This window comes from Dipodomys ordii, unplaced genomic scaffold (assembly GCF_000151885.1).
Source record: "Dipodomys ordii isolate 6190 unplaced genomic scaffold, Dord_2.0 Scaffold45, whole genome shotgun sequence".
Taxonomy (NCBI): domain Eukaryota; kingdom Metazoa; phylum Chordata; class Mammalia; order Rodentia; family Heteromyidae; genus Dipodomys; species Dipodomys ordii.
In genome coordinates, this window is record NW_012267261.1 from 10,915,975 (window position 1) to 10,934,112 (window position 18,138).

General features: G+C 44.9%; 1 protein-coding gene across 1 annotated transcript in view; it reads right to left on the reverse strand.

Moving 5' to 3' along the window:
- Pdia5 (protein disulfide isomerase family A, member 5) overlaps window positions 1–18,138 on the reverse strand; it is an 80,589-nt gene that overhangs the window by 26,075 nt on the left and 36,376 nt on the right. Inside the window, exons 7-10 of the mRNA XM_013019287.1 lie at window positions 17,085–17,145; window positions 11,987–12,054; window positions 3,418–3,509; window positions 3,255–3,326 (exon numbers count right to left, since the gene is read on the reverse strand). Of these exons, the coding sequence (XP_012874741.1) occupies window positions 3,255–3,326; window positions 3,418–3,509; window positions 11,987–12,054; window positions 17,085–17,145 (293 nt within the window). The remainder of the gene's footprint in view (window positions 1–3,254; window positions 3,327–3,417; window positions 3,510–11,986; window positions 12,055–17,084; window positions 17,146–18,138) is intronic.

Below are 18,138 nucleotides of genomic sequence, written 5' to 3' on the forward strand. Positions count from 1 at the left end.
AGCTGGGCTGGAAACAGGAGCTGTCACTGAAAACTAGAGCAGTCAGACCTTAGATCTGGGGGTACACCCACTCCCATTCAGCAGACAAGCCGAGGTTTGCTTTCTGGAGAGGACTGTAGGATGGGCACAGTGGTAAGAAGACCTGATAGAAAGAGCAAGGGAATAGAAGCCTGAGCCTGAAGCAGTGAATGATGCTTTTTACTGTGTGCCTCTTCCTGAGAGAGCTCCCTGAAGATGGGGGCTCTTTGTCATCTCTTTTCTTCTTGTACTTAATACACAGCAGACACCTAATAAGTGCTTGTTGAGTAACTGAATGAAAGAATAGTAGATTAAAAAGTAGTTAAAAATAGATGTGTTAAGTTTGGTGAGGAGAAAACATGAGAGAACCCAGTAGCTATCTACAAACATTTCAGACTGCTTTGAAAAAGAAATTATGATTCATTTTCTATGACCCAAAGACTAAAGCCAACACCAACCTATGGAAGCTCCAGAGAAAGAAATTAACTCAGTATAAGGAAAACTGTTCTATCTATAGTAAGTGAGAGGGACAGAGCAGAACTTGGAGTTAAAAGACCTGCTTGAGCCCTATTTCCACCTCTAATCAGCTCCAGGAACCCAGGTAAGCAAACCTTACTTAAAACATCCCCCATGGCTGAGAGTGTGGCTCAAAGGCCTGCCTAACAAGCATAAAACTTGAGTTCAAACCCAAATGTCATTAGGGGAAAAAAGCCTCAAAACATAGGCCAGTGTCCTTTATCTATCAAGTTCACTCAGGTAGACATGGACATGAGATATTTTGGAAATTTATAAAGCCCTGCCCCCCAAGTGTTCCTAGATAGCCTGTATGACCTGTACTGACTAATTCAAAATAAATGGGCCAGTCTGTGATGAGGCAAAGGCACTGGGGGGAATTGCCAGGCTCAGTTTGCTGACTTTTCTGTGCCTTTCCCGTCTCTGATATGTTGTTCTCTGCAGGCTGGAGGACCAGGTACTCTAAAACTGGAAAGACAACACAACAGCTCTTTATCTTAGGATAAGAGCTTCCTGTCTGCCAAAGACAGGAAGATGCAACCTGGAACATTCCAAGGCAAGAACACTTGATGGCTATTTCAGTTTCCTCTTGTTAGTATCAAAATATACAAGATGGGATGCATGGCTAGCCATATAGAGTATGTCCTTATACCTGCCTGCGTAGCTTAACTCACCAGTGTGAGCACCACCAGCAGGGGATGGGACATAAGGCCATCAGAAGCATCAGGAGGTACAACTGCCATAATCATTGTGTAGAGTCCTTATGTCTTCAGCCACCAGGCCTCACTCTTGGGCTTTTATAAAGAGAAATAAGCCAAGCTAGATGTACCTTTATCCTGCACAGGAGAGGCCCAAGGCATAGGAAAAAGTGACATCACTACTACCTGCCAGGATTTGAGAAAACTTGGAGACTTAAAGCAAGACAAGAAAACTGCATGTGGAGTTAGGTCGGAAAATCTAGGAGGAAATTTGTCAAAATATCACGTTATCATTTTTGGGTAATGGAGAAGGAAGAAGGCTTTTTGTTTCACTAAAATTTTTGTATGTTGTATCTCACTTGATTATCTTAAAATTGAGGAAGATTGAAAAATTAGGCTAGTTAGCTACACAGTGACATCACTAACTCTTATTAGTGCATGATGTCAGAGGGCTCACTGGGTATCATTAGATTCTCTACCAGGGAAGTCGACTGCAGCATACCCCAACACAGAGGGCTCATGGCTGGTGGGGAGATATTTCAAGAATCTGTAGATGCCCCTTCTCCTTCCTGGCAGGTCCTCATCTCCATTCTCACCCTGCTGATTACCAATGAACCACAGGCTGCTAACAGAGGCTCTTCCCCACTGGTGAAAGGAGGGAGGAGCTGGAAAGTGGGGATACAACTCTGTCGGCAGGCAGCCAGGGTGTGGGCAGGCCAGACCAAGGTGAGGAAGGGAGCTGGATACAGAAAGAAGAGGGCTGGGAAGACAGGGTGGCAGGCTCCAGTGGGAAGATAATAACCTGTCACAGAAACTCCACTGATGTGCTTCCCTTGGCTAGGCCTAGCAGGTGATTCTGAACATTTTTTTTTCTTAAACACCAAACCTTATCCTTCCAAAGAGATATGAGGGTGTTTTGAAGCCAGAAAAGGTTAGAGAAAGGGGAGGGAAGCAGACAGATTTTATGCTCTGGTGACAAATGAGATTGCTATTTGTTGAAACCTTCTCCCAAAGCAGAGCGAGATATGTCTGGCTGGAGGAGAGGACATGCTTATTATCAAATGAAAAAGGAAAATAGGAAAGTGAAAGCCCAGGTTAAGACAATGAACACATGATAATGGAGAGCAGCCTTCCCAGGCAGGGGCCGATAGGGACAGAGATGTGAATATGCTTCCAAGAAATGAAAGATGCTATGCAAACACAGGCTGCAGTGGCTGTTCATCTCCCAGGCCCCTGGATGGGGGATAGCAGAAGACAGGATTTCAACCTCTGGAAACCCAAGTTTATTTCTTACAGTCTTTTTTTTTAAACATAAAATCCACATTTTTATCATTATGAAATATACACTGTGAATCCATATCTTTGGGTACGTCATTCTTTCATCTGGGTTCCTTAGGTACAGATGTCTTTAAGTATCTACAAGCTGGCAAAACTGGGTAGGGGTCTGAGCCTTCAGGCAGGGCTCAGAAGGGGCTGAGCCAGAGTGTGGGAAGCAGCTGGGGGGTGGCATCAGGCTGCAGGACTATGGGCTCAGTACTGGCTTTGTTTCTGCCATCTGCTCTGTGACCTCGGACAAGTTGCTCCATCAGCACCTCAGTTACATCACCAAACAAGGATAATAATCACAACATCTCCCTGACAGGGCTACTGTGAGCAGTAAGTGGGAATCCTGGTGAAGCATAGAGATCTCAAAATATTTCAAAAAAATATTCAAAAAAGCCAACAGGCTTAGGCAGCCCTGTCCCAGCTCACAGCCATCCAGACGAGAGTGAAGGAGACAGATGGTGACCAGGTCCCAGCTCCAGAGGCCCAGGGCTCACGAAATCCTTACAATTCCTAGGACCCCAATCACACAGACCCCCATGCTGACTTAGACTCCTGCCTGATCCGGTAATGCACACAGTGCAGTGTGTCTCCTACCCTTCCTTACTCCCTTTACCAGCCCCTGCCCTGAAACTGAGAGGCCACCTTTGGGCCTAGCAGATATCTTCCTCTGAGTACACCCAATGTGAATGCCCAACTTACTTCTTTAGCCACTCCACGATGTCCTCGGCTGTGGACCCATAATTGTCATACTGGAACAGAAAGCGTCCTTTCCTGTGACATGTAGAGAGACAGCATGGCTAAGCCAGGGACACAAATGCCATTGGGGAGAGAAGTGAGCGCCACAGGAAAGTAGGGGACTTACTCAAAATAGCAGATGGTGGGGTAGCCGCGCACATTGTACTCCTCCTTGATGTTTTCAAATTCAGAGGGGTAGACATTCATCCCAGCCAGGACCTGGGAGAAGGAAGAACAAACTAGTCCACTCTCTGCACATGTCCATGCACATCTTGGCCAGGTGTCCCAGCAGAAAAGATATATGGGATAAAGCCTTGCACACTGGGATGTCACCAGAGCCACTGGGAACAAGTTAGACTGAGTTGCCTGGGAATAACAATAGAGTGCTCTGGAAAAGGCAGATGTCTAGATCCATACAGCTGGTCCCTTATACTTGCCCTTCAGGAAGAACAACTCCTAGGCAAAAACAAAGTTCTGAGGGCTAAGGAACTTGCTACTAAGTTCAAGGCAGAGTCTGGAGTGGGGCTACAGCCATTCAAATGCATTCTGTGTCTTTTTCTCTGCCCCTGTCAACTCAGGCTGTACTCTTCCTTTTATGTAAATGGAAATAAGTAGTTTTCAGACATATTCAGTGTCTGCACATATCCTTAGACACCTCCATGAATACCTCATGGGCTGTCCTTGGTCTGTCCCCCTGAGCCTAATATGTAGAACGATCTCAGACCTCCTAACTCAGATGTGGCTAAGTACAACATGAGAAACACAGTGTCTAGGAACCTGCCTATCTCTCTTCCCTCTAGACCTTGTAATGCCTCCCTAGTTATTTCTTCCTTTTGTGACCATCACCCTCAGCCTCGTTTGACCAAAGTCATAGAAGTTTGACCAAGTTCTGGGGCCAGGGCTGGGAAGGTGGCTTAGTGGTAGAGTGCTTGCCTAGCATTCATGGAGCCCTGGGTTCGATTCCTCAGTACCACCTAAACAGAAACAGCCAGAAGTGACGCTGTGGCCTAAGTAGTAGAGTGCTAGCCTTGAACAAAAGAAGCTTAGGGACAGTGCCCAGGCCCTGAGTTCAAGCCCCAGGACTGCCCCCTCTCCCCGCAAAAAAAAGTTCTGGGGCCGCATGACCAGCACACCTGAATCAGAAAGGAGATAAATAGCTGTGTTATTAGTACATGGCTAAATGCTAAGAAAAATCTAGAAAATAGCATTCTGCATCTCTGCCCTTTCCTTGGTAGTTAACTTCTCTAGGGTTGGATCAAGCACTTGGACTTTTATGTCTATTCTCATGGGCAAACATTGCTAAAAGAGCTAGTGGAATGCTGTCCCCCAGAGCAGGAGAGCACAGAGGTGAGAGGAAAGGAAGTCCCAAGGAGCCAATAGCAGTTACAGCAGCAGAGAACAGAAGGCCAGGAAGCTAAATGTTACCATTTCCAATGCACAATGATACATACAATAAAAAGGAATATCCTGGTTTCAGTGGACAATGAACTCGATCCAGAAGACTGCTTTCACCTACATGTCATGTGGCCTTGGGGAAATCACTCACGCTCACAGAGGTTTCTCATTTGGAAGGTGTAGGAGATAGACTATCAAAGGGCTCATAAGAGAATGGAATGAGATAACCAAGTTGAAAACTTCAAGAATAAAACTGGTGTTCGGTAACTGTCAAGGTCCTTATTCCCTACTAAGTCTTCTTGGTGACAGGGCCACCTGTGTCTCTGGCTCTCCATCTCCAGGAGGATGTAAAAGTGTCGTTCTAACTGTTTTCATTACTTAGCACAATGCCTGGCATGTAACAGGCACATAATAACTGCTTGGGAAATTGTGGGGGCTTTCTCCAGCCAGTATGGGATGCCACAAAGAATACAGGGAGAACAAGTCTGAAACAGAACTTAGTAGATGCCCTGGAGCCCTCTAAAAGCCATTCTGCTCATTTCCCAAATTGATTCAGCCTGTTCCAGTAATATCTGTCTACTTTAAACTTCTTTCTTTTCTGTCTAATTGATCTCTTTGTCAGTGTACATTCACAAGATTAATTGCACACATCCCTCCTCTTTTATTACATCACTTCCCTGCACCAAACCTTCCAATTCCATTGAATAGAGGCTAAAATCCAACTTCATACTCAGCCCATATGGTCTCTGTCTCATTTCTAAATCCTTCTTTCTTACAAAACTCTTACTTGCACACCTGTTAGGGTGTGGGTTTTGGGTTTTGGATTTTCCCAGGAAGGAGACAGTCTGAGATTTTGTACAGGAAGGAAGCTGAGCCATCTGCCTTCTCAGGCACCTTGCAGAGCGCAGCAACAGCATCCAGTAGCCGGGAATATGGGCTCATGGGTCAGGAGGCCTGAGCTGCAATCCCATCTCCCTACTTAACAAGTCACAATGTCATGTGCTTTGATGAAGACTAAATGAAGTAATATAAGTAAACCCTCTGTAACACGCAAAATGAATGAGCTGTTTTTGTTAATACTACTGAGAGGTTCTCTATTCCAGAACACACAGTGTGCTTCCCTGGCCCCTACTTCATGTCTTCTAGTTCCCTTGCTGAGGATGCCTATTCCCTACTACTCAGCAAATCTTGAAGGCAAATCAACTCTCACCTCTGTGGACAGCTTCCCTATGCTACCTTTCTTAGGGGTGACTTGTAATCCTAGAGCTTCTATAGACCTTCTGTGCTACTTTGGCAGCATTGTGTACAAACATATTTTTGGAGGGTTTTTTGTATTTTTTTTTTAATTGTGCTGTTGAACTCACCGCCTTGCATTTGCCAAGCTAGTGCTCTACCACTTGAGTCGTGCCTCCAACTCTATTTTCTTTTGCTTATTTTTGAGATAGGGTATCTTAGGTTTTTCTTCCCAGGCTGGCCTTAAATCCTGGTCCTTCTGTTCTCAGCCTCCTAAGTAACTAGAATTACAGATCTGAGGCAGTGGTACCCAGCTGAGTTGAGGCTTTTGAAGCCACATGAGACAAAACACCTGGCCTAAGTCTAAGGGGGCAATAAGACCACAATTTCAAAGTAACTGTGTCTGTGGGGTGGTGCAAGTGTACAACCAACATACTCTTCACATCCAACTGCAATCCCTACTCAGGAATAACCATGGAAGCTGCATAAGTGGGTTAGCATATGAGCTACTGCCCAAAGGAGGATCAAATTTCCATAGACAGTCCAGGGAGGGACATGGAAGCAAGACAGCCAGATTTGGCTCAAGACATGGAGAACAATGACAGAAAGCAGAAAAGAGAAGGCTTGGAAAAGATTAGAACAACCTAAGAAACAAGGACTCTATTCAGGATAGAGAGCTATTGAGGTCTAATTAAGATAGCAAACATGAAATTACTCATCCTCTGTATCTTTTATATAAGAGACACAGTCTCTTATATAAAATGGAGTTTTATTTGTCTATAATCTACATACATCCTCCCATATCTTTAGATCATTTCTGCATTACTTTACTATATAATGCAATAACATTGATATATACGGTGTGGCCATGTGAACAATGACCATAAAAAGTCTGTACATGTTAGTACAGAATCAATTCTTTTCCAAATATTTTTGATCCTCTACTGGTTGAATCCATGGATGAAGAACCCAAAAATGCATAGGGCTGACTGTTTAAAGGACAAACTGTAAGGGAAAGTTGTGGGTCATGGAGATAAGTCAGTAGACTTTGACCACCATTAGTGTGGATAGCATTCTGGGGCAAGATGGGGGATGTGAGATGTTCAATGAGGCCTTGGCACAGGACATGCTAGGAGGAGGAGCCTGGGTGACCTGGCAAGGTTTCTAAAGGAAAGCTGGTGTCTGCCAGATGGAGAGATGCTGACTTTTAGATATTCTCCATTTGGGACATGGGGAAAAAACCCAGGCTGAGATGTCAAGCAAGCTGCCAGACATGTGGTAGTGGTTCTTAGGGGAAGAACTTGGGCTCCTCAAAGCTACATTTTGCTGAAGCTATTAACACAGGCAAGATCTCTAAAGGACAGATTGTGACAACACAAGAAAAGCAGTGCCAGGCCCATGCACCATGTGCTAAAAAACAATAGAAAGCAGACACTTAGTAGCACCCCCAGCTGGAGAGCAAGAGGAACAGGGACAGGAAAGTTAGGAAATTGAGTCCTCTGTGTCTACCAAGTCCTCCTCATGACAACCCAGTGAGAAGGGTAGGACTTGACATTATCACTCTTTTTTCACAGATGGGGCAGCAAAGGCTTCAAGACTAAGCAGCTTGCCCAAGAACTCCCAGCCAGTGAGGGAAAACCAGCACAGAGCCTGACCTATACAAATCTGTCACCATGATGGCTCCATTTCAGTGTTATGCTCATCCTGTCCAATCATGGCTGAGGTTAGTAAGAGACTGGGCAAAGCTCAGAGGCCCAGCGTGGATGTGGATAATGGAAAAGCTGGGAAGCTGGGAAGCAGGCAGGTAGAGATGAGGTTCATTCTGAATTAGGGAGCAGCACAGCTGCTGCTGAGGCTATCAATTAGCAAGCAGTAGGAAGGACAGACACTGATGCTTTACCAGATATCAACGATAGCCCAAAAGAAACAGATCTGAGTTTGGAAAATGGCAAAGGCCACACACACACACATCCCTGACCTGGCTTCCTCTCTGACAGCATCAGGTTGGATGGTTCTCAAATTTCTGTAGAGGGGAAAGTTCTAGCCCTTGCTACAGATGTAGTTAGCCAAAAAGGCCTCAGAGATGATAGAGATGAAGAGGCAGGGGGCTCTTGGCTGGCTAGATTTCAGCACTGGAAGGGTGAGCTTTTGATGCCTGGGGAGGAGCAGCCCATCTGTCAGCCTGTGTGCGAATATGAAAAGCAATCAACACCTCTGGTTTCCCAGCCACTCCAGTCCTTGCCTGGCTGCTGGGGAGCTACTGCTGCTGTATTGGAAACCCGGGCCTCCAAAAGCATCTGCATAGCGGGGGAAGGGTTAGACTCTTATCAGAGATGCCTTCCTAAAACAGCTGGGAGCTGCTGCTGCTACATTAGAAATCCCCGGCCTCCAAGAGCATCTGCATAGCTGGGGAAGGGCTAGACTCTTATAAAAGATGCTTTCCTAAGACAGTGAGGGGAGGTAGGGACAGAATAAAACAAAAATCTCAAGAAAGAAAACATGTTTCCTTCATGCACATAACACGATGACCTGGGTACAAGTAATTAATACCTAGCCTCCTATGGCCTGCCCAGATCCAAAGAAAAGCCTTCTGACTTTTCTATAATGTTGTTGAGGGAACAGGAAGGCACCTTGTACACCTGAATACCAGGAGAAAGTAAGTCCTCTGATCACAAATATTCTTTGGGGCTCTCCTTGGAAAAAGTCTGTGGGAGCCCAATGCCAGGGGAAAAACCCATCCCTCAAACCTCCTTCCCGTTGCCTCTGCCCTTAATAACTAACGCTCTAGATTCTTTTAAAAAGAAAGAACATTACTCTACAGAAAACAGTCTAAAATAAAATGTACCTAGAAGTGACAAGCCACATAGTTACTTATCTTTTATCATGTACTGGGTAACTACAATGAGCTTGCCTTGTGCTATGTACTAAAGAAAAAGATATGACTGGGACATAACTTTTACATCTAGGAAGCTCACATATCACCATCAGTATCAAATGATGAACAACAAAGTGACATGGAACACAGCAAAGATGAAAGCAGGTGCTGTTGGCTCATGCCTGTAATCCCACGTACTTAGGAGGTTGAGACCCAGAGCATAGGGTTTCAAAGCCAGCCCAGGCAGAAAAGTCTGTGAGATTCTGCCTTCAAAATAACCAGCAAAAACCAGGTCTGAAAGTGTGATTCAAATGGTAGAGTACCAGACCGGCAAGCAATGACTTAAGTTCAAACCCCAGTTCCACTAATTTTTTAAAGAGTCAAAGATGGCTAGATGTGGCCATGCACAGCAGAGACAAGCTCTATGGCATTGGTGGGAATGATCCATGATGTACTTGTGACTGGCATCAAGGCCTCTTCTTTGATTGGGACAACTGGAATCATTAGTTCGTGATCTGATTTGGGGCTGGAGCTACTTATTTGACAGCCCCACAGGTTTGGAAGTGGAACTGAACCGTTTTCTAAGTACACAGGGCACAGGAAGACAGAACACAATAGGCAATTAAGTCTTTTCTCCAGGCTAAATAATTTTAAAATATGGTATCTGAGGCCCTTGAAATGTGCAGAAACTTCCCCAGAGTGATATGTGTGCCTCAAGCCAAACGACTCTAGGCAAGCTACTAAAAATTCATTAGTAAAGAAACAAGTAGGACCCTAGTGTTGTCTCAGAATGAGGTCAAAAGACAAAGCACTGGTTTTTGGCAAGCCAGATCTGCAGCTGAAAAATGGGGCTGTTCACATGTCCAGGTACTCCCATTTCAGACTGTATATGTTGTCTATGTTTGAGCTATGTTTATATGTTTGAGCTAATCATCACATAATTTGATACATAAAGATCATGAAGCAGTTGCAAGACCTCAGATCTTTCTTAATAAGATCTGGGCCAGTCCCACTGAGATGGCTCTTCTGCTAACCTTCGAAGAAAAGTTTATGGATTATTCCATGCTTTCTGTTGACACCAAAACAAAATACTTATGCCAGTTAGGTTGCAAAACCAAACAAATCAGACAAATATATATTTCAAAACAATTCAAAGCAGGATCTCAAAGAGATACCTATGAAATAAGGATACTGGGTCTAAGTAACAAAGTCTTGCTCTGACAGCCATCCTGGTGCCTTGCTGGGTGGTGGGGGCTTTTCACCCTTCACCCAGCTATGAAAAGCTTAGAGGTGAGATAGGCCATTCTTTGAATTGCAGACGTCATGCTGGTTAGTTTCAGGAAAGCTTTGCTACAGAGAATGTTGATTTCCCCTAAAAGGTTTGCTTTGCTTGCCCAATTTCCCCAATATAGTTTGCTTTTGTTAAGGTTTGGGTCTCCACCCTAAACATGGGTTTTTTGTTTGTTTGTTTGTTTTCGTAGAGGGGTTACAGTTACATGAGTAAAACAATGAATATATTTCTTGTTGGCATTGTTACCCCATCCCTTGTGAGTTTTTGTCTTTAAAAGCTTTGTGCTAGCTGTATTCTGGGCTGCAGGTCTTTGGGACAGAAGTCAACCGCAGTCATCAGCTTTCTCATAAAGACAACCAATTTGACCTCTCAAGATGTGGCTTCTCTGTTTCTTGCGAGTGAATTCCCATATAACACTTATACTTGCACACTCATGTCTGGAGCAGCATTGCTCACAACAGCCAAGAACTGGAAGTAACTTGTGTCCACCAAAAGAAAAAGAAAATATTGTGAATAGAAATAGAAATACAGATAAATGTGTATCTATAGATATAGATGTACATATATAGTCACATGTATGTATATATGTATATATACTTCTATATGTATACATGTGTGTGGGTATGTAAGCCTTGTAAAATTATTCAGCCTTAATAAACAAAAACTCCTGTCACATGTTACAGCATAGATAAACCTAAAGGATACTATATTAAGCAAAATAAGCCAATCACAAAGTGGCAAATAAATGATTTCACTCATATAAGGATCTAAAATTGTGAAAAAAAAAAGAAACAGAAAGTAGAAAGTTGTTTTTTTTTTTTTTTTTAAATCAATGCTGGAGTGGGGAGTGAAGAGAAAACTAATGTTTAGTGAGGACAGAGTTTCAGTTTTGCAGCATCAAAAAGTTTTGGAAATCTGTTTCCCAACAGTATAATATACTTAGCAATACTGAACCATACATGTAAAGATGATCATGTAGTAGTATTTTTCCCAGAGTTTTAAAACATGATGGGCATTTGGCAGAAAAGAGAAAAGAGGAGATACGGACAGCAGAAAGTCCTCAGGGATAGACCCTCAGTCACAGCTCTCTTCCCTCTGCTGCGTTCCCAGTTCCCCTTCTGCTTCTCTGTGCCATCCTGGTTGCCCAGACTTCTCTGAAAACCCATTTCCTCAATGGCTCCTCCTCCTCTTCTCTTCCTCAACTTCAAGGTATGCCTCCCTAGGACACACCTATCTCCTCCCTGCCTCCCCCACCCCTCTCCCAGCCCTCCAGCTCTAAGAACTGCCGGCTTGCTTGCATTCTTGGCTTTACAGATCTCCACTGGGGCTTGCATTTCTACACTCTGCTCTTCTCTTCTGGCCTGGGGAAGCCTGGGCAGGGCACAGCCTCTCTGAGCTTCCACTGCTTCTGTATCTCCTCCCTGCCTCCCCCATCCCTCTCCCCACCCTCCAGCTCTAAGAACTGCCTGTGTGCTTGCATTCTTGGCTTTACAGATCTCCACTGGGGCTTGCATTTCTATGCTCTTCTCTTCTCTTCTGGCCTGGGGAAGCCTGGGCAGGGCACAGCCTCAGTGAGCTTCCACTGCTTCTGATCCACCAATGGTGGCACTTCTTGCTTCTCAGTAACAGCCTCTCCTACTTTGGAGCCTGGCCCCAACAATTTTGAACGCCTTGGATCACTAGCCTCTGGTAACACCAAGTGCTGCTGGTTTCCTAACTCAGCAACTACGTGGAGTTAGCTCTCTACTGTCATAGGGAACAGATCACTGAGACACAGCATTTTTTTAAGAAGCTATCTGGACAGAAAGTACCATCATTCTCCCTCCCCACCTTGCCCCCAGCCCTCTTCTTCACCAAGACTGAGAACCACCTAGGCCTGCTGGCCCACAAAGCCTCACTTACAAACTGGCCTCGCAGCTGGGTCGCAGCCTTCTGGAAATGTGGCATCATCCTCTTGCACATACTGCACCCTGGTCAAAGGCAGGAAAAAAAACCAAGTTCAGTTATGGTGAGGCTGACCCTGCCCTCCAGCCTGCCTTCCCCAGACTGTCCTCTACCCACAAAGTTTAACCAGCCTGAGAAGCTCAAGACTGCAAAGACCATGGATACCCCAAAATAGGAGGGAGACACTCTATCCCCAAAGAGCTAAGAGTCTTGATGGCACAAAGCAGGGCAGAGTCCAGAAGTCCCCCAATGAATGTTAAGAATGACTAGCAAACATGTCATAAAAAAACAAAGCACAGAATACTCAGTGCTGCTGATAGCTCAAGTGGAATTTAGGGAGCCAGAACAGGGGTGGGAGAGCAACAACCTTTTATATCACAGCTAAAAGCCACCCTCACCATTTAGTCAGGGGCTGCCAATAAACCAGTCAAATGCCACAAATGGACAATTTGTGACCATAAATACAAAGACTTTGGGGATTTTTCATGCTTCTTGTCTCTTCCATTAATAAGGATAATTAAGCAATGACTGAGACAGGCTGAGCGTGAAAGCTGCTGGCTCTGACAGCTTGGAAAAGAACTTAGACACAGGAGTTAGTTAATCTTTCCAGACCTGCTGAGGGTCCTGGCCAAGTCAACTCTTTCTAGGCCATTCCTTATTCTGGCAAATGTGGCAGGAAGGGAGTGGTAGAGCAGACGATCCGAGGTCCTTCCAGCTCTGAGAGGCTCCTGCGAGGGCTTTGGCTCAACCTTCTCTGGTATTTCTGTGGTCATATGGCCACACTCCTCTCTTAGGGTTGGTGTCATCTCTCTCCTCCAGCCTTGAGGGCTTCAGAATTAGGCTGGTCAGGCCCCAAATGTCCATGACTATTTCAGTATGACCTTGATTTAAACCCAACCGAGAGCTATGTTTCTGTACTGACCACTGGACAGGAGTGCTAGTTTCCTTGGCCACCAGGAATTCTGACGTGCCAGGCTGTCACCCTTTCTGACAGCTGGTCTGTGAAGAACAGGCTTTGAGAAGCATCCGAATGCCACAGAAAACCAGAGCTGCTTGGAACCACATTTCAGGCTGGTTCTCATCTCAACTCAGTAAAGCAGGGCCATGGCCCATGTGATGGTGGGCTGACAGCTCTAATCCCTGTTGAGCCAGCATCGTGACAGAAGTGATCAAGTAATTGAGATTACAGTGGCCTCTCGCCTTCCGGAGCAGGTGCTGGAGAACTGAGAAGAGGTCAAAATCCCTCCTGGGTCACCTGTACCTGTCCAGCACCGAGTCTACTGGCTCCCACCATGCCCCATAGCCCTGCTGCTGCCAACATTCTTAGCCAACAGACATGCAGACACAGACACACACACACAGACACACACACACACACAGGCGCCTATGAACCTTGGACTAGAGTTCCTGACATCAGTCTAGGCTTCTGGGACATGCAGCACCTGCCCTGGAAAGACAAGAGGCCTTCCCTCAGGGACATGGGCTATAACCACCTCTTCTCTCTCCTCAGCAACTTTACTCAGCAACCTGAACATGATGACCACTTCGCATCCAGCCAGTCTTCCTTCAGGAGCTAAACTGATCACCTGTCTCCCTTCACAGATGTGGCATCTCTTCTAGCTCTGTTCACTGGCAAGCTGTGACATTGTTACCTTCCCCCTCTTCTCAAACAGGCCAACTATCCACAGGAGTGGAGGCCAGCAGCTCTGGGTATAGAGGTTACTGGGGAAAGAGGAGTAATAGGAAGCTACATGCCCACCCAGTTTCTAGTTTAATGTTATATATAAATAGAGCTGGTATTGTGATTCCTATCTGAGTTTATCTTTCCGTGGATTCAATGGGGAGGCTAGGGAAGAGGTAAGACTAATTATCACTCTCAAAGCCCAAAAGTCAGAGCAGTCAGCCTTTTTATTTTCTCATTAATTCAGTGAACAAACATTTGCTGAGTAAATAGCTGGATCTGGGGACCTGGATGCCATGTTACAAGTAAAGGACCCCAGAGCCTCTGGATTCATCCATCCCACACATGATCACAGGATCAGAGTACCAACAGCCATCCAGGGGAAGGGGATTGCTGTGTCCCAGAAGAAAGCTGAATTATGAGGCCATGGAAGCTGCAGCATAAATTTGTTTTATGAAACACACACATAGCAAGACATCCAGGGTTCCTGGCACCTTGAAGACCATCCAATCTGACTTCCATGGGAAATTTAACATAGCAACTGCTTTTTACTTCCCTCTCCCTCCCATTAAGATGGGACACCTACAAAGTTCCTAACCTTCCCCAATCCTAGCTTTCTAGCACATAAAGATGATCACTGCTCACACAGATGCTGTGATGAACTGGACAGACACACTGTCAAAGGGACCTGGGAAAGGGTGAGGTGGTGGGAGAACAGCACAAACATCAGGCACAAACTGCTTTTTAAAGTGATTAATGTCTTTACAAGGAAATTTGCACAACTGTACCATGATTCTGCCTGGGGAACCTGTACTGTCTCCTGACACTTACCCGGTTTTACAATGTCATTTCACTAATTATTGCATCTGATGGTTCTGAGATAAACCAAGAGAGCTCCTACTCTTCCAGGGACCTTGAAAGCCAGGTATTCCTGAAGCAATTCATAGTTGGACAATTAAGAACATCCCACCAAGAAGAAAGAAAAAAGGATTGGACACTAATAACCATAATAAAGAGAATGAGTAGGGTTGAATATGCAGGCCATTCTGGGCAGAGCAGGAGCTATGGAAAGGTGGAAGGCAGGCATACCTTTGGGCTGAGAAGGGTCTAGGCAAGGGGCCAGAGCTGGGGAGAATCTCTTGTCATGATGAACAAACTACAGGCCCAAATAAGGCAGAACCAGGAGAACTACCAGAACCCATCTAGGTGTGTCACTATCACTACTAGCATGGACAGAAGGGTGCCTATCAGAAAGAAGGAATTGAAATGGGTCTTCAAGAGTAAGCAGAACCCTGGTACCACAGCCTGTGATACTCTCAACTTGGGCTCATCTACCTTCCACAACTGATGGCCTCCTTTCTCCAGCCTTCACAGACAATGACACCTCTGGCTTCCTGAAAGGTATGTGCAGTCCCAGAGTCACAACTCCAAGAGCCTTACCAGGTTCCAATCATTCTATAGGTTGGGTCCCATAAGTCTGCTGGATGGTCCAATAGTGATTACCTGAGATTATGCCTCTGTCACAATCGTTAATCTGCCATTAAAGCTCAGAAGTAGTCATAAACAACATGTCAATATACAGACATGACTGTTTCAATAAAACTTTATTTAAAAAACAACAATAGTGGGGCTGGGAAGGTGGCTCAGTGGTAGAGCGCTTGCCTTGCATGCAGGAGGCCCTGGGTTCGATTCCTCAGCACCACATAAGCAAAAAGTAAAAAGCCAGAAGTGGCGCTGTGGCTCAAGTGGTAGAGCACTAGCCTTGAGCTGAAGAGCTGAGAGATAGTGCCCAGGCCCAGAGTTCAGGCCCCACAACTGGACCCAAAACAAACAAACAAACAAACAACAACAGTGGCTACCCATGGGCCATAGTTTGAAGATCCTGCTCATGAAGGAGGTATAACTTTGTTTTTCAATAAAACAGAAAAGAAAAGAAAATAGGTATTAAGTACAATGACTCATTCTTTTAATCTCAGCTACTTGGGAGGTAAAAATTGTGAAGATGGTGGTCTGAAGCCAGCCTGGGCAAAAAGTAACACTCTATATCAACAAATAAACTGGATATGTGGAATGTGCCTGTCATTCCTGCTATGCAAAAGACATAAGTAGATTGTAGTCAGAGGCCAATCTTGGGCAAAAAGTCAAGACCTCACCTGAAAAATAACTGAAGCAAAAATGGCTGGGGGACATGACTCAGGTGGTATAATACCTCCTTAGCAAGTGTGAGGCTCTAAGTTCAAACCCCAGTACCCCCATCAGGAAAAAAACCACACAGAAAAAACAAAAACCCCATCCAGTATACATTATATCTGGTATTGTGTATGGTAGCAAGTAGTTTTGTAAAACTTTAGCTTCAACATATTTATGTACTGTTCATATATATTTAAAGAACTGGGTTGTAATCATAAATTCTATTTCTAAATTCTATTTTTAAATGTGGGAGGGAGTTATTTATTTAATTTCTTTCTTTTCTCTTTTTGCCAGTACTAGGATTTGAACTTAGGATCTCATGCTTACTCAGCTTGCTGGCTTGGCTAGCATTCTACTGTTGGAGCTGTTTGCTGATTATTTTTGGAGATGGGATCTTTTGGAGTTTTCTGCCTAGAATGGCTTTGAACAAAGATCCTCTGGATCATATGAGCCACCAGCATCTGGCTTCTGTGTATGTTTTTGGGAAAAAGTTTTGCTATGTAGCTCAGACCAGTCTCAAACAACTGCTCCTCCTGCCTCCATCTCCCATGTACTAGGATTATAGATAGGTATAAGACACTATGATCAGCAATAGGAAAGTATTTCTAAATCTGTGAAATGCAGTTAAAAAATGTGAAATCTACCGCTTTGACCCAAGCTCTTCTCTTACAGTTATGAAAACTGAGTCCAGAGAGGGGGCAAACGTTCACCCAGCTTGCCGGTGACATAGCTGGACTCAGAATTCAGGTCTTCTTGTTGCTACCCACAATGGTCCTCCTGCCATCCACATGGCCTCTGTCCTCATACAGGAACAACCCCAAAGCCCCATTACTCTGATGCAGGGGCCAGAAATGAAGAGCTGGTGTCCCCTCCCATGAAGTAGGCAGGCCGAGGAGTGGCAGAATAGCAGCACCAGAGTGCACCTGAGACTGAGAGCACATAAATCTGCTACATGAGGCAGAGGGTTTGTGGGAAGGTAAAAAGTGCAGAGGCTACCGATTATAGTGGAAGAGGATGGTAGGAGGCAGGGAGCCAGACAGAAAGGCCAACAGAAAGCAAAGAAGTGGGGACAGAATGATGGAATAAGAGACTGAGTCTACCTTCCAGTTGGCCCCAGCAACCCAAGCTGCCAATCACCTAAGGATACTGAACAATAGACTTGCCCAGAGGAGAATGTTCACTCACAGGGGGCATAAAACATCATGAGAAGTGGCTTCTCTTCTTTCTTCAGGAGCCGTCTGAAGTCCTGTAGCACAAAGACACAAAATACCAACAGGTTATTTATCCACAATGTACTAACTGGACTCAGGCTTTCCACTCCTCCTGCTCCAGTACCCACAGCAGCAAGGATGCACAGGGGGAACACTCCAGAACTCACATGGGACACAGTCATAGCATATCAGGTGCTGAAGAACTTGAGCTGATTATTCTAGACCATCCTTCCATATTATAAAGGGGAAAACTGAGGCCCTGGGGGGATAAATGGCTTTCCCAAGACCAACGGTGAGGTGAAGTAGGCAGGACCAGCTACTAGCTTTACTTCTGGCTCTGTCTGAACAGCTTAAAGATATCAGGAGCTGTATTTGTACTATGTGATGTGGGGAATAGTCTTGTGGTGGGGAGCAGCTGCTTTGATGTCTGCTTGGCTTGGCCAGATGGTGATCTGCTGGTTGACATAGCTATGGCCTGTTAATCTCTTCCCAGGCTCCAGCACTACCACCACTATTTGGGCCCCCAAGGCCACTTTGCCGACAAGGGCATATGGATAAAGACTGCCCAGCCCCTCCAGCAGGTTACAAGCTAAAGGGATTAACTGTAAATCCTTCAATCAGAGTGTGATACACTATTAGACAATGCATAATGACCTGTTAAATAAATATGATAAATGTAAAAAGACAAATGGTCAGAACAATGCTAATGAAAAGACTTAAGTAGGGCAGAGACTTTTTTCCAATGGGAGCCAATGATGGATGAGAAAAAGCAAATCCATCAAGGGCTGCAGTGAAGCACCAAGACACAGCATATTTTGATTAAAATAAGCTTCTCTAACCAGTTTTCACAAAAGAAAATTAGAGTTTTTCTTTTGAATAATAAGGAAAATAAGAGAAAATTTCCAAATGGAGCTTTCTGACAGCAACAAGGCATTAGGTAAATAAATGATGGCAGATCCCGCACAATGGAATTCTACGGCAGCGTTAAAAACAGGAAGAGGCATATTTAATGTCACAATGAGATGTGC